Source organism: Marmota flaviventris, chromosome 14 (genome assembly GCF_047511675.1).
Source record: "Marmota flaviventris isolate mMarFla1 chromosome 14, mMarFla1.hap1, whole genome shotgun sequence".
Taxonomy (NCBI): Eukaryota; Metazoa; Chordata; class Mammalia; order Rodentia; family Sciuridae; genus Marmota; species Marmota flaviventris.
In genome coordinates, this window is record NC_092511.1 from 21,746,352 (window position 1) to 21,762,394 (window position 16,043).

The 16,043-nt window shown below is 49.4% G+C and overlaps 1 protein-coding gene across 1 annotated transcript in view; it reads left to right on the forward strand.

Moving 5' to 3' along the window:
* Plb1 (phospholipase B1) overlaps positions 1–16,043 on the forward strand; it is a 119,762-nt gene that overhangs the window by 30,579 nt on the left and 73,140 nt on the right. Inside the window, exons 7-15 of the mRNA XM_027933380.2 lie at positions 34–120; positions 2,914–2,976; positions 3,635–3,714; positions 4,620–4,695; positions 5,856–5,954; positions 6,929–6,985; positions 12,030–12,101; positions 12,966–13,040; positions 15,019–15,082. Of these exons, the coding sequence (XP_027789181.2) occupies positions 34–120; positions 2,914–2,976; positions 3,635–3,714; positions 4,620–4,695; positions 5,856–5,954; positions 6,929–6,985; positions 12,030–12,101; positions 12,966–13,040; positions 15,019–15,082 (673 nt within the window). The remainder of the gene's footprint in view (positions 1–33; positions 121–2,913; positions 2,977–3,634; positions 3,715–4,619; positions 4,696–5,855; positions 5,955–6,928; positions 6,986–12,029; positions 12,102–12,965; positions 13,041–15,018; positions 15,083–16,043) is intronic.

Below are 16,043 nucleotides of genomic sequence, written 5' to 3' on the forward strand. Positions count from 1 at the left end.
CCACTCTTTCTTTTTTATGCAATTGCTCTTTAGCAACTTGACTTTCAACATGACTGGAAACTCATCAATGTGTTCTTCAGTAATACAAGCCAGTGTTACCTGTGTCCCTTTGCTCAACAGGTAAACGGCAGGCTGGGAGGCTGAGGGATTGCGAGTACTGGGTGAGAGTGGGGAATCAGACAAACCTGCCTGATTCCTACCTGGAAATAGGGGCTGAGGCCACCTATTCAGAATTAGGGCAGGTGGATGGCCAAGAGGCTGAGCAGATGGATAGATGCTTAAGGAAACATGTAGGGACAGGTGTTTTGTGTTTGCATTTTTATCCAATTTTTTTCTTTTATTATTGTGGTAACATACAGGTAACACAAAGTTGACCATCTAACCGTTCTTGGGTACACAGTTTGGTGGTTGAAATACATTCATAATGTGCATTCCTAATATCACAGGGGATAGGTGTTTTTGACCTACCATCCCTCATATGGGGAAAAGGAAATGAAGACATAGATAAGTTGAGTCGATGGTCATTCTATAGCTAAGGAAAATCAACTTCCTGATTGGTTTAAAATCATTTTGCCTTTCAATTCTCATTTCGTGTAAGTACTGACTTTAGGAAATGAAGCAAGACAGGGATTCTGTTGTCACCCTTGGCTATGAGCACTGGTGGTGGTGGGAGAGCTGACGTTCACTTAAGGTTGATTGCAGACTGTACCTATATTCCTACAAGCACATCTCAGGTATGATCTTGCCATCAGTAACCGTCAAAGTGTGTTCTGCAGAGTCCCGTGGGGCCCCTGGAGGTGCCTCTGGAGACAGACATTGACCAGGCAGTTTCCAGATCCCACCTGTTTTCACAGAGTCACTGTGCCTTTACCTGTCTCATGTCAAGCATTTCTTGAAAGTTCCTATGAGAACAAGAGTTTTGCCATTAAGAAGAAACTTTTTATTTATTTATTTATTTATTGGTACTGGATATTGAACCCAGAGTCACTTAACCACTGAGCCACACCCCAGTCCTTTTTTTATGTTTTATTTAGAGACAAGGTCTTGCTAAGTTGCTTAGGGCCTCACTAAGTTGCTGAGGCTGGCTTTGAACTCACGATCCTCCTGTGTCAGCCTCCTGAGCCACTGGGATTATAGATATGTACCACTGCGCTGGGCTGACAAGAAATGTTAAAGTTCTGTCCGGCCTTAGGACCCGGATTTCTCTTCCCCTAAGAATTTTGGGTCCCTTCAGTGAGGATCAGATAAGGCATTGTGCCCCCACTTTTTCTTTAGGGGCTTCTTAAGACCAAAGCCCTAAGACAGTGCCATTGGGGACCATCCACTAGGCATTGCGATGTCTTGTCTTCAGAGGGAGCTAGTAGCCTGGCTCACAGCAGTGCACAGGATGATTTCAGGGTCTTGATGCTTGATGCTGCTCCCTAGTTCAAGTCTAGTTTTATTAATGAGTGAGATTAAAAAATCATAAGAGAAAAAAATCCTATGACATGGTGAGAAAACACACACACATATTCATTGCAAATGCCATTAGGAACAGGTGGCAGCGTCTTGGAGGATACACTGGCAGTGTGATTCAAGAGACCTAAAACATTCTCATCTTTGGCTCAATAATCATCTTCTTTGGAAAAAATCCCAAGGAAATAATTTATTAGAAAATGTTAAGTCTGGTCTCTGATTATAGGCTATCTTCTGAATCTGGAGAGAAAAGATATCTTGGGAGAAATAACAATTTACAAACTTGGAGCTCAAGGAGTTTATATGATATGTGACCTTAGAGAAGAGGGACATTTTATAAGAGTATAAATGTCTTCCACTAAGAAACAGGGACAGTTGTATGCCCAAGTAGGAATCATTCGGAGCCAGGAATGATTGGGTGAGCCTGGGTCCCATCTACAGCTGTGAACCAGCACCTTGATTCAGGAGCTACTAAGGCAGGGTTCTCATTTGGGGGACAGCCAAGCAGGGCTTCCCCAGCCCCCTAAGGAAGGTGAATGTCCTGAATGTGGTACAGATGGGCAGCAAGGACACTTTTAGGCTGAGTTCCCAGGGCTCCTCAGGAGGGAAAGTGTGATGCCTAATGTCATGCTCAGGAAGAAACTCAGAAGAAGACTAAGAAGATTGAAGGCTTTGTCACTGGCCATTGGACAGACCAAGCTGACCTAGCTGCCCAGGGACAGCCTTGCCCCAAAGCACAGAAACAGATGGGAAAGACGGGAACTTTGCACTACCTAGCATGCTGCAGGCAGTGGGCCGCCCTCCCCACAACCCTGCCTAGTGATTGGCAGCTGTCTCTCGAGTCCTTGCCTGAGTCCCCCAGGAAACAGAACTGCTCTCAGCCTTCCTTATCTTTCTGTCTAAGTCGCCTCAGGGGACAGACAGGTGTGCTGGCAGCTAAAGAGTTTGCCTTCTTGTAAATTTTATTTATTTATTTTTCAGATTGGACAGGTAATCCAGGGTTGGTTTTTGAGGTGATTTCATTTGTTTATTTTCATTACCTGCAAGGAAGGAGCGGGGTGTGAGTTGGGTAGGTAGCAGATGTGTTTAGACTCAGGTGATGGAGCCCTCCTGCCATTCCATCAGCCCCTGGGAGGGTCTCCCACCGGACTCCCACCCCTCAATGTGAACATCGAAATTGCAACAGGGGTTTCTGACCTTGGTCTAACCTTGGGTTTGCCCTTTCCTGGCATAGGACTTCTCACCTGGGGGAGTTTGTTTTTGTCCCTGGTGAATGATGGTTTGGGGAAAGCCAAAGAATGGACCAAACCAAAAAGCAAAACGAGGAAGTCCAGAAACTCTAACTGGTGGGGAGCCAGGGCCTCTAATGGCCTCTCCTGATGGGCTGGCCTGAGACCTGTCATGCTCAGCCTCGTCCCTGCTGCTGCCTCCCTTGCTCAGTCCAGTCTCCTCCCATAGGAAAGGCAGCTGACGAGCGGCATGGACAAGCTGGCTGGGATGTTGGACTACCTGCACCAGGAGGTGAGGCTGCGGCTCCTAGCACTGTGGGACCTTGGGCAAGCTTCCTCCAGGCACCTCCTGCCATGCTTCTGAGGGCTGGTGGGCAGTTTGTGCTTTACTCTCAAATGGCCTCTTCCAGGTTAGGAAGATGGGCTCCTGTGAAGGACAGCAAGACCCTCAGGAAAAGCAGATCTCCAGAGGACTCTGTCCAGTCATCCTCTAACATGACAAGTGCTCAGGAAATAGTACTTTGCTCTTGAAAAAGGTGTTTCTGAGGGAGGCTCGGTTCCTCCCAGGGACCCAGTGGCCCAGCTCTTTTCTGAGGCTGCTCTCTGGCCTGGTCTGGGGCAGTGACCATCAGGGTCTTGAGGAATTGCAGGGCTTCTCTGCCTAGAGCCACCAGGCAAAGCTGCAGGTTCTAAGGGGCCAGCACAGTACGGTGACTCTGGCCTGCCCGTGTGCTCCCTGGGGGTCTGTGACCCCACTGACACCATGCTGGGAGGTTCCCTGCCCACCAGCTGCAGGGGCCACAGCTTAGGATCAACCCCAATCAAACATCTGCCAAAGGGCTAGTCTGTTTAACCAATAGGTGGCCCCCCAAACCAGGAGTTCCAGAGAGCCCCTGGGCAGCCATGTGACTTGGTAAATGCTCACCTTCCTATTCCTCATGTCCTCCTAGGTCCCCAAAGCATTTGTGAACCTGGTGGATGTCTCTGAGATTGCAGCCACATCACAGGGGCTTCAGGGGACTCATCTCAGGTAAAAGGGATAGCAGAATGAGATGGACATCTGCTGTGTGGTGCCACATACTGGGCACTGCAGGAACCCTCCATTTAATTGATCCCACGAGCAGACCCAGAGCACGGAGACCGGGAGGGGATCTGCAGCATGTGTGAGCTCACACGCTAGCGAGTGGCAGAGCTGGAGTGGGGTGGGCCTGCTGCCAAGGAATGCTTTGGGGACTGAGTTAAATTTGGTCTGGTTGATGTCGTGCCAGACCCCCCCCCCGCCCCCACCTCCTGCAACCACCGGAATGATTTGAGAGTTTAAAAAGTGGGTTTAGCAAAACATCTCTAAACCAAGAGGTGTTACTTCTAGAAATTGGATAGAAAATAAATGTAGCCTGAGTGTATTTTAACTTCTCAGAACTTGATTCCTATGTATTTCAAAAACTTTTATAGAATTTAAACTTCTTGGACCCACATCCTAAAATCCTGGCTTTGAACCTAGAAAAGAAGTTCATGTGGAAGAAGTCAGGGAAGAACAGCTGGAGAGGAGAGAGAGCCAGTGCTGAGGGAAAGGGGTTCGGAAGGGGAAGAAGGAGAGTGAGGTAGATGAGGAAGGGTGGGTTGTGGATTTCTGGGATGAAGAGCAAAGGAGAGGAAGAGGAAGCTCAGAAGATGGAGGAGCTGGAGAATACCTCCACAGCCCATGCCCACCTCCTGGGGACAAGCACTCCAGTGCCTCTCCACATGCCTTTCTCCTCCCTAGTATTTGCCTCCTTTCTTCTGCAACCTTTAGACTCCAGCTTGCTCCCTAAGCAACTGCGGGAGGCAGCCCGGCACCTCCTGACTCCTGTCCCTGCGTGTGTGTGTGTGTGTGTGTGTGCAAACACACACACACACTCAGTTCTCTCGTTTCTGACTCATTCTGACCTGCAACAGACCTGGACCAGAGCCCTGCAATTGCTCAGGGGACACTTCAAAGCTGGCCAAGGTTATAATGCAGTGGTCCTATCAGGTGAGCCCAGGGGGACCCTGAGTTGCTGGCTCACAGCTTGGGGTGATCATGAGGGGAACAGGGATGCTGGGAGCAAGGAGTTACTTTTGCTCCAATGGAACTTATTCAGCCAAATTCAGAACCAACAATCAGGAACTAAAGTGATAGTAGCTTTGGTTCCCTGTGATGAGCCCATCTTCCCATATATAACTCAGGGGCACTGCAATACAGGGGGATTGGGAGTAGGGGACCATGACCTCTCGGTGCCTTGGCTCTATGTCTAGACAAGAGAGTGAAGAACTTTGCTTCTTGTCATCATTTCCACATTTACCACCACATCTGTGGCTGGTGATCTGGTTTTGCCCAGGTGGTACCTATACTCCAGACCACAGCCCAAAGACAACCCAGGGCTTCCAGAGACATGCATGCCAGTTGACAGAGAGGCCCCAGCAGAGTCTAGAGGGCTCAATGAAAGCCATCGTCCTCATGAGCAAACACCTCAACGCATGGCTCCTACTAACATGTTAATGTGAGGATTTGTGTTTAAGAGAAAAGTTGTAAATGAAGTTGTGCGATACTTCTTTCACTCTGGAAATGACAGCATTTTGCAGTGGCTCATGGCCCATTCCTCTGCAGAGATCAGACCTTGAACAGAGTCTGGGGCCCTGTGGCATGCTGGGCTGCCTTATATTCTTTATTTTTTTTTATTTTTATTTTTTAGTACCGGGGATTGAACTTAGGGGCATTTGACCACTGAGCCACATCCCCAGCCCTATTTTGTATTTTATTTAGAGACAGGGGTCTCACTGAATTGCTTATTAGAGCCTCACTTTTGCTGAGGATGGCTTTGAACTCATGATCCTCCCGCCTTAGCCTCCCCCGCGGCTGGGATTACAGGTGGGCGCCACGGCGCCCGGCCCTTATATTCTTGAACTTCCAGAGACTATCTTCAGGTACCTCTGGTCTTACCTGATGCTGGGGTTTCAGAGGCAAGTGAAAACTGGGCTTAGCCCATCAAGGTCTCCAAACCAGGAGGCAAGAGGGACCCTCCCCGTAGCTTGTTTGTTTACCATGCGTGATGGCAGACCCAGCGAGGGGCTGCTGAGAAGCCCCTGCCGGGGCTGGGCCAGCTCTGCCAGGCTGGCGCTCCTGCATGCGCACCCCTCTGCTCTCTTCTTCAGGAAGCCTGGGAAAGCCTCCTGGCCTCCAGCAGGTTCAGTGGGCAGGAGTCCTTTGCAGTGGTTTTCCAGCCCTTCTTCTATGAGATGTCGCCACCTCTGGTGAGTGAGGGGCGGGAGGCAGCAGGAGCATGGGTGGGGAAGGCCAAGGCCCTGCATCTGCTCCCACCTCCCTCTCCCATCCTTCCCCTGGCAGAAGCCCTAGCCCAGTCCAGCTTTTCAAAACCCAGGATACATAGTCTCAAGGGGCCGTGATGCAAAATTCTCTTATGCTTTCTTATACAATTTTCCCAGGGGGTTGCATAGCTGCCTGAGGCTGGGTAGCCCAAAGGAAAAGAGCAGGGACACAGGCCAGATGGCCCAGCTTTTAATTGGGTCTCCAGAATGGGCCAACCACTCAGGCAAGTGTTTTGACCTCTCTGTACCTTGACTCTGCATCTATAAAACCAGGACTGTTGGTCCGATTCCCTCCCTCTAGGGTGATTGTCAAGGTCACATGACAGGGAGAACTCAGAACAGTGTCTGGGGCTGGGGAAGTGCTCAGTACCCCTTAGCTGTGGTGATTATCAGGTTGGCATTTCCACGGGTACCAACTCTTCTCCTCCCTCTGCACACTCCTCCACCTCCATCCCTGAAGGGAGGAGAGTTTGTGTTTTCCTCTCCCCCAGGTCATGGGGTAAGAGGCCACCGAGATCACGCAGTCCTGGGGTGGGTCCACACTTAACCAAGGTTTCTGAGGGCATCTGGAGATAGCTCCTGCTCCAGGCCCCCAGCTCACGCTGGTGAGGACCATTGTGTCAACCCCAGGGCTTACCGACATTTAAGCAATGGTTAAGGAGGCAGAAGAGGAGGGTTAGCCTCCCGTCTCACTTCACCATCCTACTTCCACCACACCAGACTGCTTCCCTGCCACTTGCTCCCTCTGTTCCTATAATGCCACCATATCTCTGAGGGGAGGGCCTAAGGGACAGAGTTGGGCCAGGCCACCCAGCTCCGTGCTAGGGAGTGTCAGCATGTGCAGAGGCCATTACACCCTGGGGGCACACAGGCTCCTATTTTATCTGCTTCTCTTCCAGGAGAGGCCCCTGCACCAGGATCCCACCACCCTCGCCTTGAACCTCTGGAACAGCATGGTGAGTGGACGGGGCTGGGGCTCATGCTAGCCTGGGAGTGGCCCACAAGAGGGGCAGGGCTGCCATCGCCACAGAGCCCCCTCGCACTGCCCCGAGGAGGAGGTGCAGGATGTCAGGGGAGCTCGTCGCACCTGGTGCAGGCCCAGGTCTCCTCTGAAGAGTTTGACCCAGGTCCCAGAGCTGGGCTGCCACCTGCCAGTGACAGGCAGTGGGGGGATAGTGGGGGACCCACTATCCCGCTGTCCCCAGAGGAAGGTCCATTTCCCCAGAGTCGGTGTGGTAAACCTCTGCTTTAGTGGGGTTCTGGGCACAGGAACCCTTGGCCGTATCTGTCCAGTGTCCTCACACTTAGATATCCTTGGGTAGATCTAAAGGCCCAGGGGGCACCTGGAACGAGCATGGACTTCAGAGTGGTGAAGAACTAGGTCCCATCTGAAACCCGAATCCCCTCTCCCAGCTGTGTGAACTCAGGGTCTCAGCAACTTTCTGCAAAACCCTGACAGCGCCTCCGCCTGCATGTCCAGTGTGTGGCTTGCTTCTGGCTCTCAATGACTCTGCTGCTCTTTGTACTGTACCGATAGCGCTCATCCCCACATCCTGAAGCCACCCAGGGTCTTGGGGTTAGTGGGTGGATAGAATGCCATACAAGGCTTGGAGCCTTTCCAGGGCACTAGGCAGAGGCCTCTTTTTGTCATTTATCCCCTGCCCTGCCCCTACCATCAGAGCTGCCCTATTTTTAGAATTCTAGTGACAGAAATTTGTTTTTCTTCTTCTCTGGATTAGAAACATTTCTTCCATCTCCTCCACTGGGTGTGCTCTCTGGAGTACACGAGCAGCTACACTTTGGCACGTGTTTGGCACAGAGCAGAGAGGGAAAGGGAGCCTCCTGGCAGTCCCTGAGGATGGAGCCACACTGTCCTTTGGAGAAAGCACTTGATTTCTTTGAACAGGAAAACTATTCTGTGGCTCTGATCTTTGCGTAGGAAATTCCCGCAGGAAACCACTCCATTGGTGATCTTCCATGGGGGGCAGAGAAGAACCTGGCCCCTCCAGTGGGAGCTGCCCTCCCACCCACTCTCTCTGGGGTGAAGGCTGATTGTTCCATCTCAGCCAGATTCTCCATCCTTCTCCCACGTCACCTTTCTCCCGACCAGCAAGCGGGTGCCTTCAACACGCCTGATGGCAGCCAAGGAGTATTCAAGAGATACCAATGTGGGCTCCATCCTCATGGAGCTTAAGTGTGTGGCTGGGAAGGTCAGGGGGCCAGCAGGGATATCCAAGCTGTGTACCCAGAGGCAATATGGACTGGGAGGTCAGGAGAGGCAGTGAATGGGATTAGAAGAGGCTGAGGGTGTTGGGGAAGGTCAGGGAGGACATTCTCAGTGAGAGGACCTTTGTGAGCAAGGGGCATGGAGGAAAGAATGGACCAGATGTAGTAGCAAGGGGTAAGAAGGAGGCTGGTCCGACCAGAGAGGAAATGTGGGGATAGTTATCAGGCCCCGAGAACAAAAGGAGCCCTTGAGTGCAAGACAGGGGAGGCACTGGAGGGAGACTGGGGAAAGGCTGGGTTCCTTTCTCTTTCTCCTTTCATCATGTTATTTATGGTCCTTGGTGTTGATGGCAGCAGTGATGATTATCGCCTTTATTGGGCTGCCCAGGGATGTCCCTGTGCACACAAATAGACATATGCATGCTGTTTCTCCCAACCCACTAGAGGGAAGCAGGGACACCGAGGGGGATAGAAGTCCTCACTCTCAAGGCCAAAGGACTGGGGCACAGTTCCCAAGTGCTCTAAGAGGAGGTAGAGCTTTCCTGGCCAGGCAGCTACCCTACTCTCCCCAGACCTGGCCAACCCACCACAAGTCCACAGAGCCCAGCAAGTCCCTTGGGGCTCCTGCAGCCAGGAAGGAAGGGAGGAGTTCCCTATGAGTCCCTTACCTAGTTTCTTCACTGGCAAAATGCCAGGCCACCCCACAGCTGTGCTGGAACTCACGGACAGCTCCTACAGGCCGGAACCCATCCCTGAGAACATGACATGTTAGGGTGAAGGGTCCTGGGCTAGGAGCCAGAAAACCTGAGCTCTGGATCCAGGCTCACTCTTGGTGGTTTCCTGAGGCAAGTCACATGGGTCTCCCTTTTCTCTACCTTCCAAAAGAATATATTGACCCTCTGCCAACCTCAGGGGGCTTGCGAAAGCACAGAAGCCTTTGGGCGCCCCCATGCCCTTTGGTTCACTGACTGTCTTTCCCTGGAGCACAGGGAGGGCAGGAATCTCTGCTATACCTCCTAGATTCTGTGTTGGGCCTCACGGGAACCACCAAGGTAAGAGCCAGGTGTGCACATTCTATGCCCACGTTCACAGACACTCAGCCCTGGCAAAGGCCCCACAAGTGTGAGCTCCGAGGGCCAGAGAAGAAAAAGTTGCACACATCCAAAACATGCCTGGAAGTGTCCCAGCTGCACAGGCCCCCACCCTACCCCCAGGCAAAGCTTAAGCTCCTGGTACCAGATGAGGAGGACTTTATGTTTGGGACATAACTCATGCCCTAGCCCTTTCTGCTGCCACTGCCTCAATAATTTCTCAGAATTCTTACACAATGGTGGCATTGAAAGGGACCCACCCTTAGAGAACTAGTCCCAGATCCTTCCAGCAATCACCGACTCCCACCTTCGATCAAGCCCTGAGCAAGGTGCTAGAGCCACGGGCAGGGTAGGGAGCAAGAAGGATATGTGTGACTAATACAGAGACATTTAGGACAAGGTTCTTCATAGAAATTGATTTATTGGGAAACCCTATAAATTTTCCTTCTTTCATATCCTTAAAAAGTAGGCTCAGCTCTACTGGCTGTGAGGGACTAATCTGTGTTCCATGTCTCTGGTACCTATTCTACCAGAATCCTTCAGATGTCACTTGCTCAAGTTTACTTTCCAGATTATTTTATTGCTTGAATTCTTAAAAGATGGGGGAAAGAACAAAAGCAAAACATATTAACATGTGGCCTTCAAACCAGGCCCACTGAACATGCCCTTTGCAAGTGGCCCTGAATGTCCTGGGTGAGCCCTTCCCCTTCTAGGAACTGCCACCATCAGAATAAAACTGAAAGAAGCTGGGGAACCCAGTTCCTCCCCAGCCCCAGAGCTAAGGAGCTGCCACTCCTTTTCTGACATTAATTATGCCCTCTTATCTGACTCTCCTTCCATTTGGTTAAGCCAGTCCCAGGAGGGGTAAAGTTCCTTCCTGGTTCATGGTCACCAAGCACAGAGGCTGGAAAGGAATTTTGTAAAGGATCTGAAATCCTATGGCAGATGCAGACCGGTGACTGAGCCAAGGAGGGTAGCCCAGCCAGTAGCCTCCTGCATCCCCTGCCAGAGTCCTTAGAAGGATACATGAGGGACAAAGGTGTTACCAGAGCTCTGCACCTTGGGCAGCAGGGTGACTTCAAAACATGAGGCTCCCAAACTGTAGAAAACAGCACATATAGAAGAAGATCTGTGATTCCTCAAAGCCATTGTGTTTTCTTTTAAAGCATTTATCTATGTATACTGAATGATTTAAAACAGCAAAAAAATCTTTTGGAAAACCTTCCTCCTTCATCTAACTCTTCAACTGCCTTTACTTATTTCTTAGTACTTTTCTTGTTGTTGTTGGGGGTGTATCAGTGATTGAACTCAGAGGCACTCAACCACTGAGCCACATTCCCAACCCTATTTGGTATTTCATTGAGAGACAGGGTCTCACTGAATTGCTTGGCGCCTCGCTTTTGCTGAGGCTGGTTTTGATCCTCTTGATCCTCCTGCATCAGCCTCCCCAGCCGCTGGGATTACAGGCATATGCCATAATACCTGGCTCTTTCTTAATTACTTTTACCTAAATTTTTTAATCTTCTGGTTCCCTTTCTGCTATACCATACTCTTTTGAGGGGGAGGGGAAGGTGCTAGGTATTGAACCCAGGCCCTCAGGCATGCTAGGTAAGTGCTCTACATGAGCTACACCCCCAGCCCTTTTTAAATTTTATTTTGAGTTGGGTTCCCTAAATTGCTGAAACTGGCCTTGAACTTGAGATCCTTCTGCCTTAGCTTCTGGAGTTGCTGGGATTACAGGCATGTGCCACTGTGCTCAGATTGGCTTATACCACATAACTTTTGTCTATGTTGTTAGTAGCTTCATGGTTTTCATTTAAGGAGCTACCAACGTCAGAGCTGATACCACACCACTCATTCCTATATTGCTAGATATCTTGGTTGGCTGTGAGGGACTAATCTGTGTTCCATGTCTCTGTGTTTCTGCATCTTGGTTAGAGATATGGGCTTGCTTGCCCCATAATTTGCCCCCTCGCAGCTGTGAAAACTGTGACTAGAGGGTCCTCATTCCCTATTGAGAATGGCAGCACATTGTTGGCACCCATGTAGGTGATGGGCGTGGGGCGGGGACCTGGGCAAGGACATGTACTTTACACAGAAGCCACGGATTTTCCCTTCCTTCCCATACCTGCGCTTCTCTCTAAGGGAAATTTCATCACTGAGCTGGCCAAAAGCCAGGCAGCAGGAGAGAACAAAAAAATACCCTTGATAACAGGCCCCCAGGCGACCAGGGAGCTGTGTGACCCACCGAGAGAATTTTGTTTGGATCCAGGACAGCAGTGTCATAGTCTAGCTGTGACTAGCTGGTGGGGCTGGCTGGGCTCCACCTCACCCTCTCTGTGTTCAGTTCCTCCTCCCATACTGTCAAGAGGGAGGGACCAGGAAGACCCTATAACGCCAAGAATTCGCTGATTCTTCTCAAACAGTGACTCTCCAACTTGAGCGGGCCTTGGAATCCAGAGGGGACTTGTTACCATGCTGAGGGCTGCACCCCAGCCCCGAGCTTCAGACTCACTAGATCTGGGATGGGGGCAGGGAATTTGCATTTCTCATGAGTCCAGTTGGCACCAATGCTTCTGGTCCAGTGGTCAAACTTGGAAGCGCTAATAAGTGTTTCTTAACAGTACCTCAGAGGGCTGCTACCTGCGCGAGAACTTCTGTTTCAGATCACCTTATTTTCTAGATGGAGCCAGTGGGGCAGAAAGATGAGCCACTCAGCACAACAGAGAGGAAGCCAGTGAAATGTCCGTCTCAGGTAGGAGGGGCTGGGGGTAAGGGACCAAGTGACTTTGCTGAGAAGTGGGGTCTTCCCTGACTGAGACTTTGGCCCCCTGAGAGTCTTGGATCTGTTCTTTGCATGTGGGCCACTAGAAGAGTTCTAGAAGAACCAAAGCCCTTCACATCTGTGGAAGGCACAGGAGCAAAGGCACTGCTCACCTGGCCACCAGGGATGGTCCCCCTCACCTACTCTGTTTCCCTGGCTCTGAGCCCCAGATGCCATTTCCAGCCCTCCTCCTCCCTCTGGGTAGAGAAGGAGTTAGGAATGATGGCATCTCAGTGGTGATGAAGGAGAGTCATTGTGGATGTGTCCTAAACATGCATCTGATATGTAGCAGGTGTGTAATTCACATTGCCAATTATGTGGACAAGAAAATGACTGCAAATAAATAAATGAGATGTCTTCTACCTTAATACTAGTTAAAATGTTTAGCTTTGGTGATGAATTGGTAAATTTTGGGTTCCTAGGCAGTAAGAAATACATAATTCACCCTGTTTCTGACTTGGCTTTGGGTGCCAAGAAGCTTAGAATTAATTTCTCTTCTCATCAAGATGCATGTACTTAGCCTGGTAGCACCAACATCCAGGGTCATCCAAGAGAGAGAGAGAGAGAGAGAGAGAGAGAGAGATGCTGACTTGCAAATTGGGCATTTCATCAGTGAGCTCCTCCAGGGAATGATTGGGCATCGCAGGGAAGAGAGGCCAGACAATGGTTCTGTCATTATTAAAAGATGATGTGAATGCTCCCCATTGGCCAAAGGTATTGCTGGATGATAAGCCCTGATTATTAAGGGATACAGATTTCTGGGTCAAGGTTACAACATATTACATTTCCCTGCAGGAGAGCCCCTATCTCTTCACCTACAAGAATAGCAACCACCCGAACAGGTTTCGAAAACCCCAAGAGAAGCTTGAGGTAAGGAAAGTTCTTTTGAGACTGACAAATGAGTGGATGGACCAGTGGCTGCACACCTTGATGAGTTTTTGGAACCTTCCAAATGGGTTTTATTTATTTATTTATCTATTTATTTATTTATTTTTGTACTGGGGATTGAACTCAGGGACACTCAATCACTGAGCCACATTCCCAGCCTTATTTTGTATTTTATTTAGAGACAGGGTCTCACTGAGTTGTTTAGCACCTCGCTGTTGCTGAGGCTGGCTTTGAACTCCCCACCCTCCTGTCTCAGTCTCTCAAGCTGCTCAAAAGGTTCTTTGTGTCCTGGAATTCCATTTGCCTCTGGGCACACTGGGAGCTGCAGAGGGCCAGAGGCTGCCATAGGCATCTGAAGTTCAGTCAGGGTAGGCTCTGAGAGAGTGATGGGTCTAGTGTGTGGCTAGCAGATCTTCCTACAATATCCTCTTGGAACTACCCTGGCACCTGCTCTTATGGCATGGTGGGGTATTCATGCTGCTTGCTATTGCCTGCTCCCAATTTGTGGGATGCAAGACAGGACTCCTCAGACACTTCCCAAACCTCTGACAAGCACTTCTATGTAAATGTGAACCCTTGATCTGACCAGAAAGCTAGGGAAGGGTAGAGAAAAGTGGTGCAGTCTGGAACCAGACAGTATGCAGACCAAAAGGCCCTCAGGGGTTGTCTACACCCACAGAGGACAGGTCACACTCTCACATCTTGCTTATGGCTTATCTCAGCTTGTCTTTCTGATACCTCCTGTGGAGATTAGATAGGGCACTCTGCACTCCTCTGAGGAGCCAAGAAATACTTAAAGGTGGGTGCCTTTGTTTTGAGGGAACTGGGGACCAAGGTGGGCCAAATTGAATTGGGGTCTAACCCTTGCCTCCCTATTTGACAAAAGAGGGTAAAGTTTATTCCAAGTGCTGAAAGTTAAGTTCACGGCCTGGGCCTCCACCCTGAGACCCTGTGTAAAGGACTTAATGGTCAACTTGTCCCAACATCACAGCTGAGTCACATCAGGAGGCAGTGTGGCCCAGGGGGTAAGATAACTGGCTTTGGACTCTTCTGCTTACTAGCTGGGTGTCAGTGAGCAAGGTCCTTGACCTCTCCATGCCTTGTTTTTTTTTTTTTTTTTAACCTGGGAAGTAGTGACAGTATCATCCTACCACAGAATTATGAAATCACATGTTAATAAATACAAAGCATTTATAATATTTTTGTGGCATAGCATGAGTCCTATATAAGCATTGCTCTTATTATCATCTGATAGGAGGGAGTAATAAACTCCTTCAGGACACACTTAGGAAGCACAGGCTGTGTACTTCTAGGCTCAGCGAGTGCAGGGACTCAGGGTCAGTACTCCATAACTATTTGTTGACTGAATAAATAGAATGATAGATTGATCCAGGGAATAAAAGCCTATCTTGGGACATTACTTGCCATGGGAGGGAGGATGGACTTCATGCCGAAGTTAATACAGAGTAGGAATTTACTTCTTCAACCAACAAATACTTGTTGAGCATCTACTGTGCCAGCTGCTGTTCTAGGTTCTGGGGACACAAGAATAAAGAGCACAGACAAAACTCCCTGGCTTCATGAAGAATTTGGGCAGGGGAGCGCCATAGCTGTGTTCTATTGAGAGAGGCCACTCTGAAGGGACTTGGGAGGCTGCAAGCCTATGAGCCAGAAGTTGGTGGCTCTGGGGAAAGCTGCAGTGTTCCAGCCAGAAATAACCAAGGCTGAGCTCAGGCAAGGAGGAGGCACCAGAGAGGAGGCGGTGGATTTGGAGCACTGGGAAAGGATGCTGTGGACAGTGGGATAGGAGGGACCAAGGGAAAGGAGGAAGAATAAAAGTCACCAAGGTTTTTGTTTTCTAATCTTAAATTATAGTTTTCAAAATAGAGGTCTACTCCAGACCCAGTTTCCAATTTAGCAAGATCCATTTCTTCTTATTTCTCTGTGTGTCTCATTTCAGGTGAGAGAAGGAACAGAAATCATATGTCCTGACAAGGACCCCTCCAACACGGTCCCCACCTCAGGTACACAGCTTTGGTCAGTGAATTTTAAACTCATGGGAAGCCTGAAATCATCCGAGTCAGAGCAACCTCAGGACGGTCAGGCAGCCTAACCCCACACTATCTGAACTACTCCCCAGGGGATTTGCAAGGACAACAGAAATTGTTCTCTCTGTGTGTGTATTTACAAGGGCACATGAGTATTTGATTAGTCTTTAAAATATGATAGCATCATTATCAGGAAGCATTTATTAAGCACTGATCCTATGGTAGGCCGTGTTCTGAAAGAGCCCAAGGGTAGTTGAGTGAATTGAGGTCACCATCTCTGATTTGAAAGTGAAGTGACTCTTTGTCCATGAAAGGAAAAGTACATTTAAACTGAGAAAGCAAAACTAGCCAGTCCATAGTTCCCATCCAGGTTACCTGCCGGTTGCACTTGAATGCTACACAGTGCCCACAGTACACACACTCCTACAGATGTGCATTCTCATGCCTCTCAGTATTTCTTAAATATGAGCCTGTTGCTGGGTTCTGAATGTGAGACTCATGGAATGTTCTATGAAGTCATCAGAAACCTCCTCAAAGAGGTGCTGACCAAGGACTGCCCCTTTTCTTCCAAACAAGGAACCTAGGAATGAAGGCTTTGTGCATATGGCCTATGTGATGTCACCTGGTAGCTCTCATGACTCAAAACATTAGCCCAAGAGCATCCGTGCTGTGAGTCCTTGTGCTTGGTCCTGGAGGGTGACTGGATGTATTCATTTATTTGTTCACTTCATTAGTTAAAGAATGGTTTAGTGCCTCCTGTGTACCTTCTAGAAGTTTACAGTCTAGTTGATCTATTGCTCTCATGGCTTCAAGATTATCAAAAAGATAGAAAATTAAGTTTGGAGATGTCACAGTGCCTCCAAGGACTTTCCCTGGATGAAAAGTCTTTTCATGATGAAGAGTGGTCAGATTGATTCCTTGTGCTGTGAATAGAGGA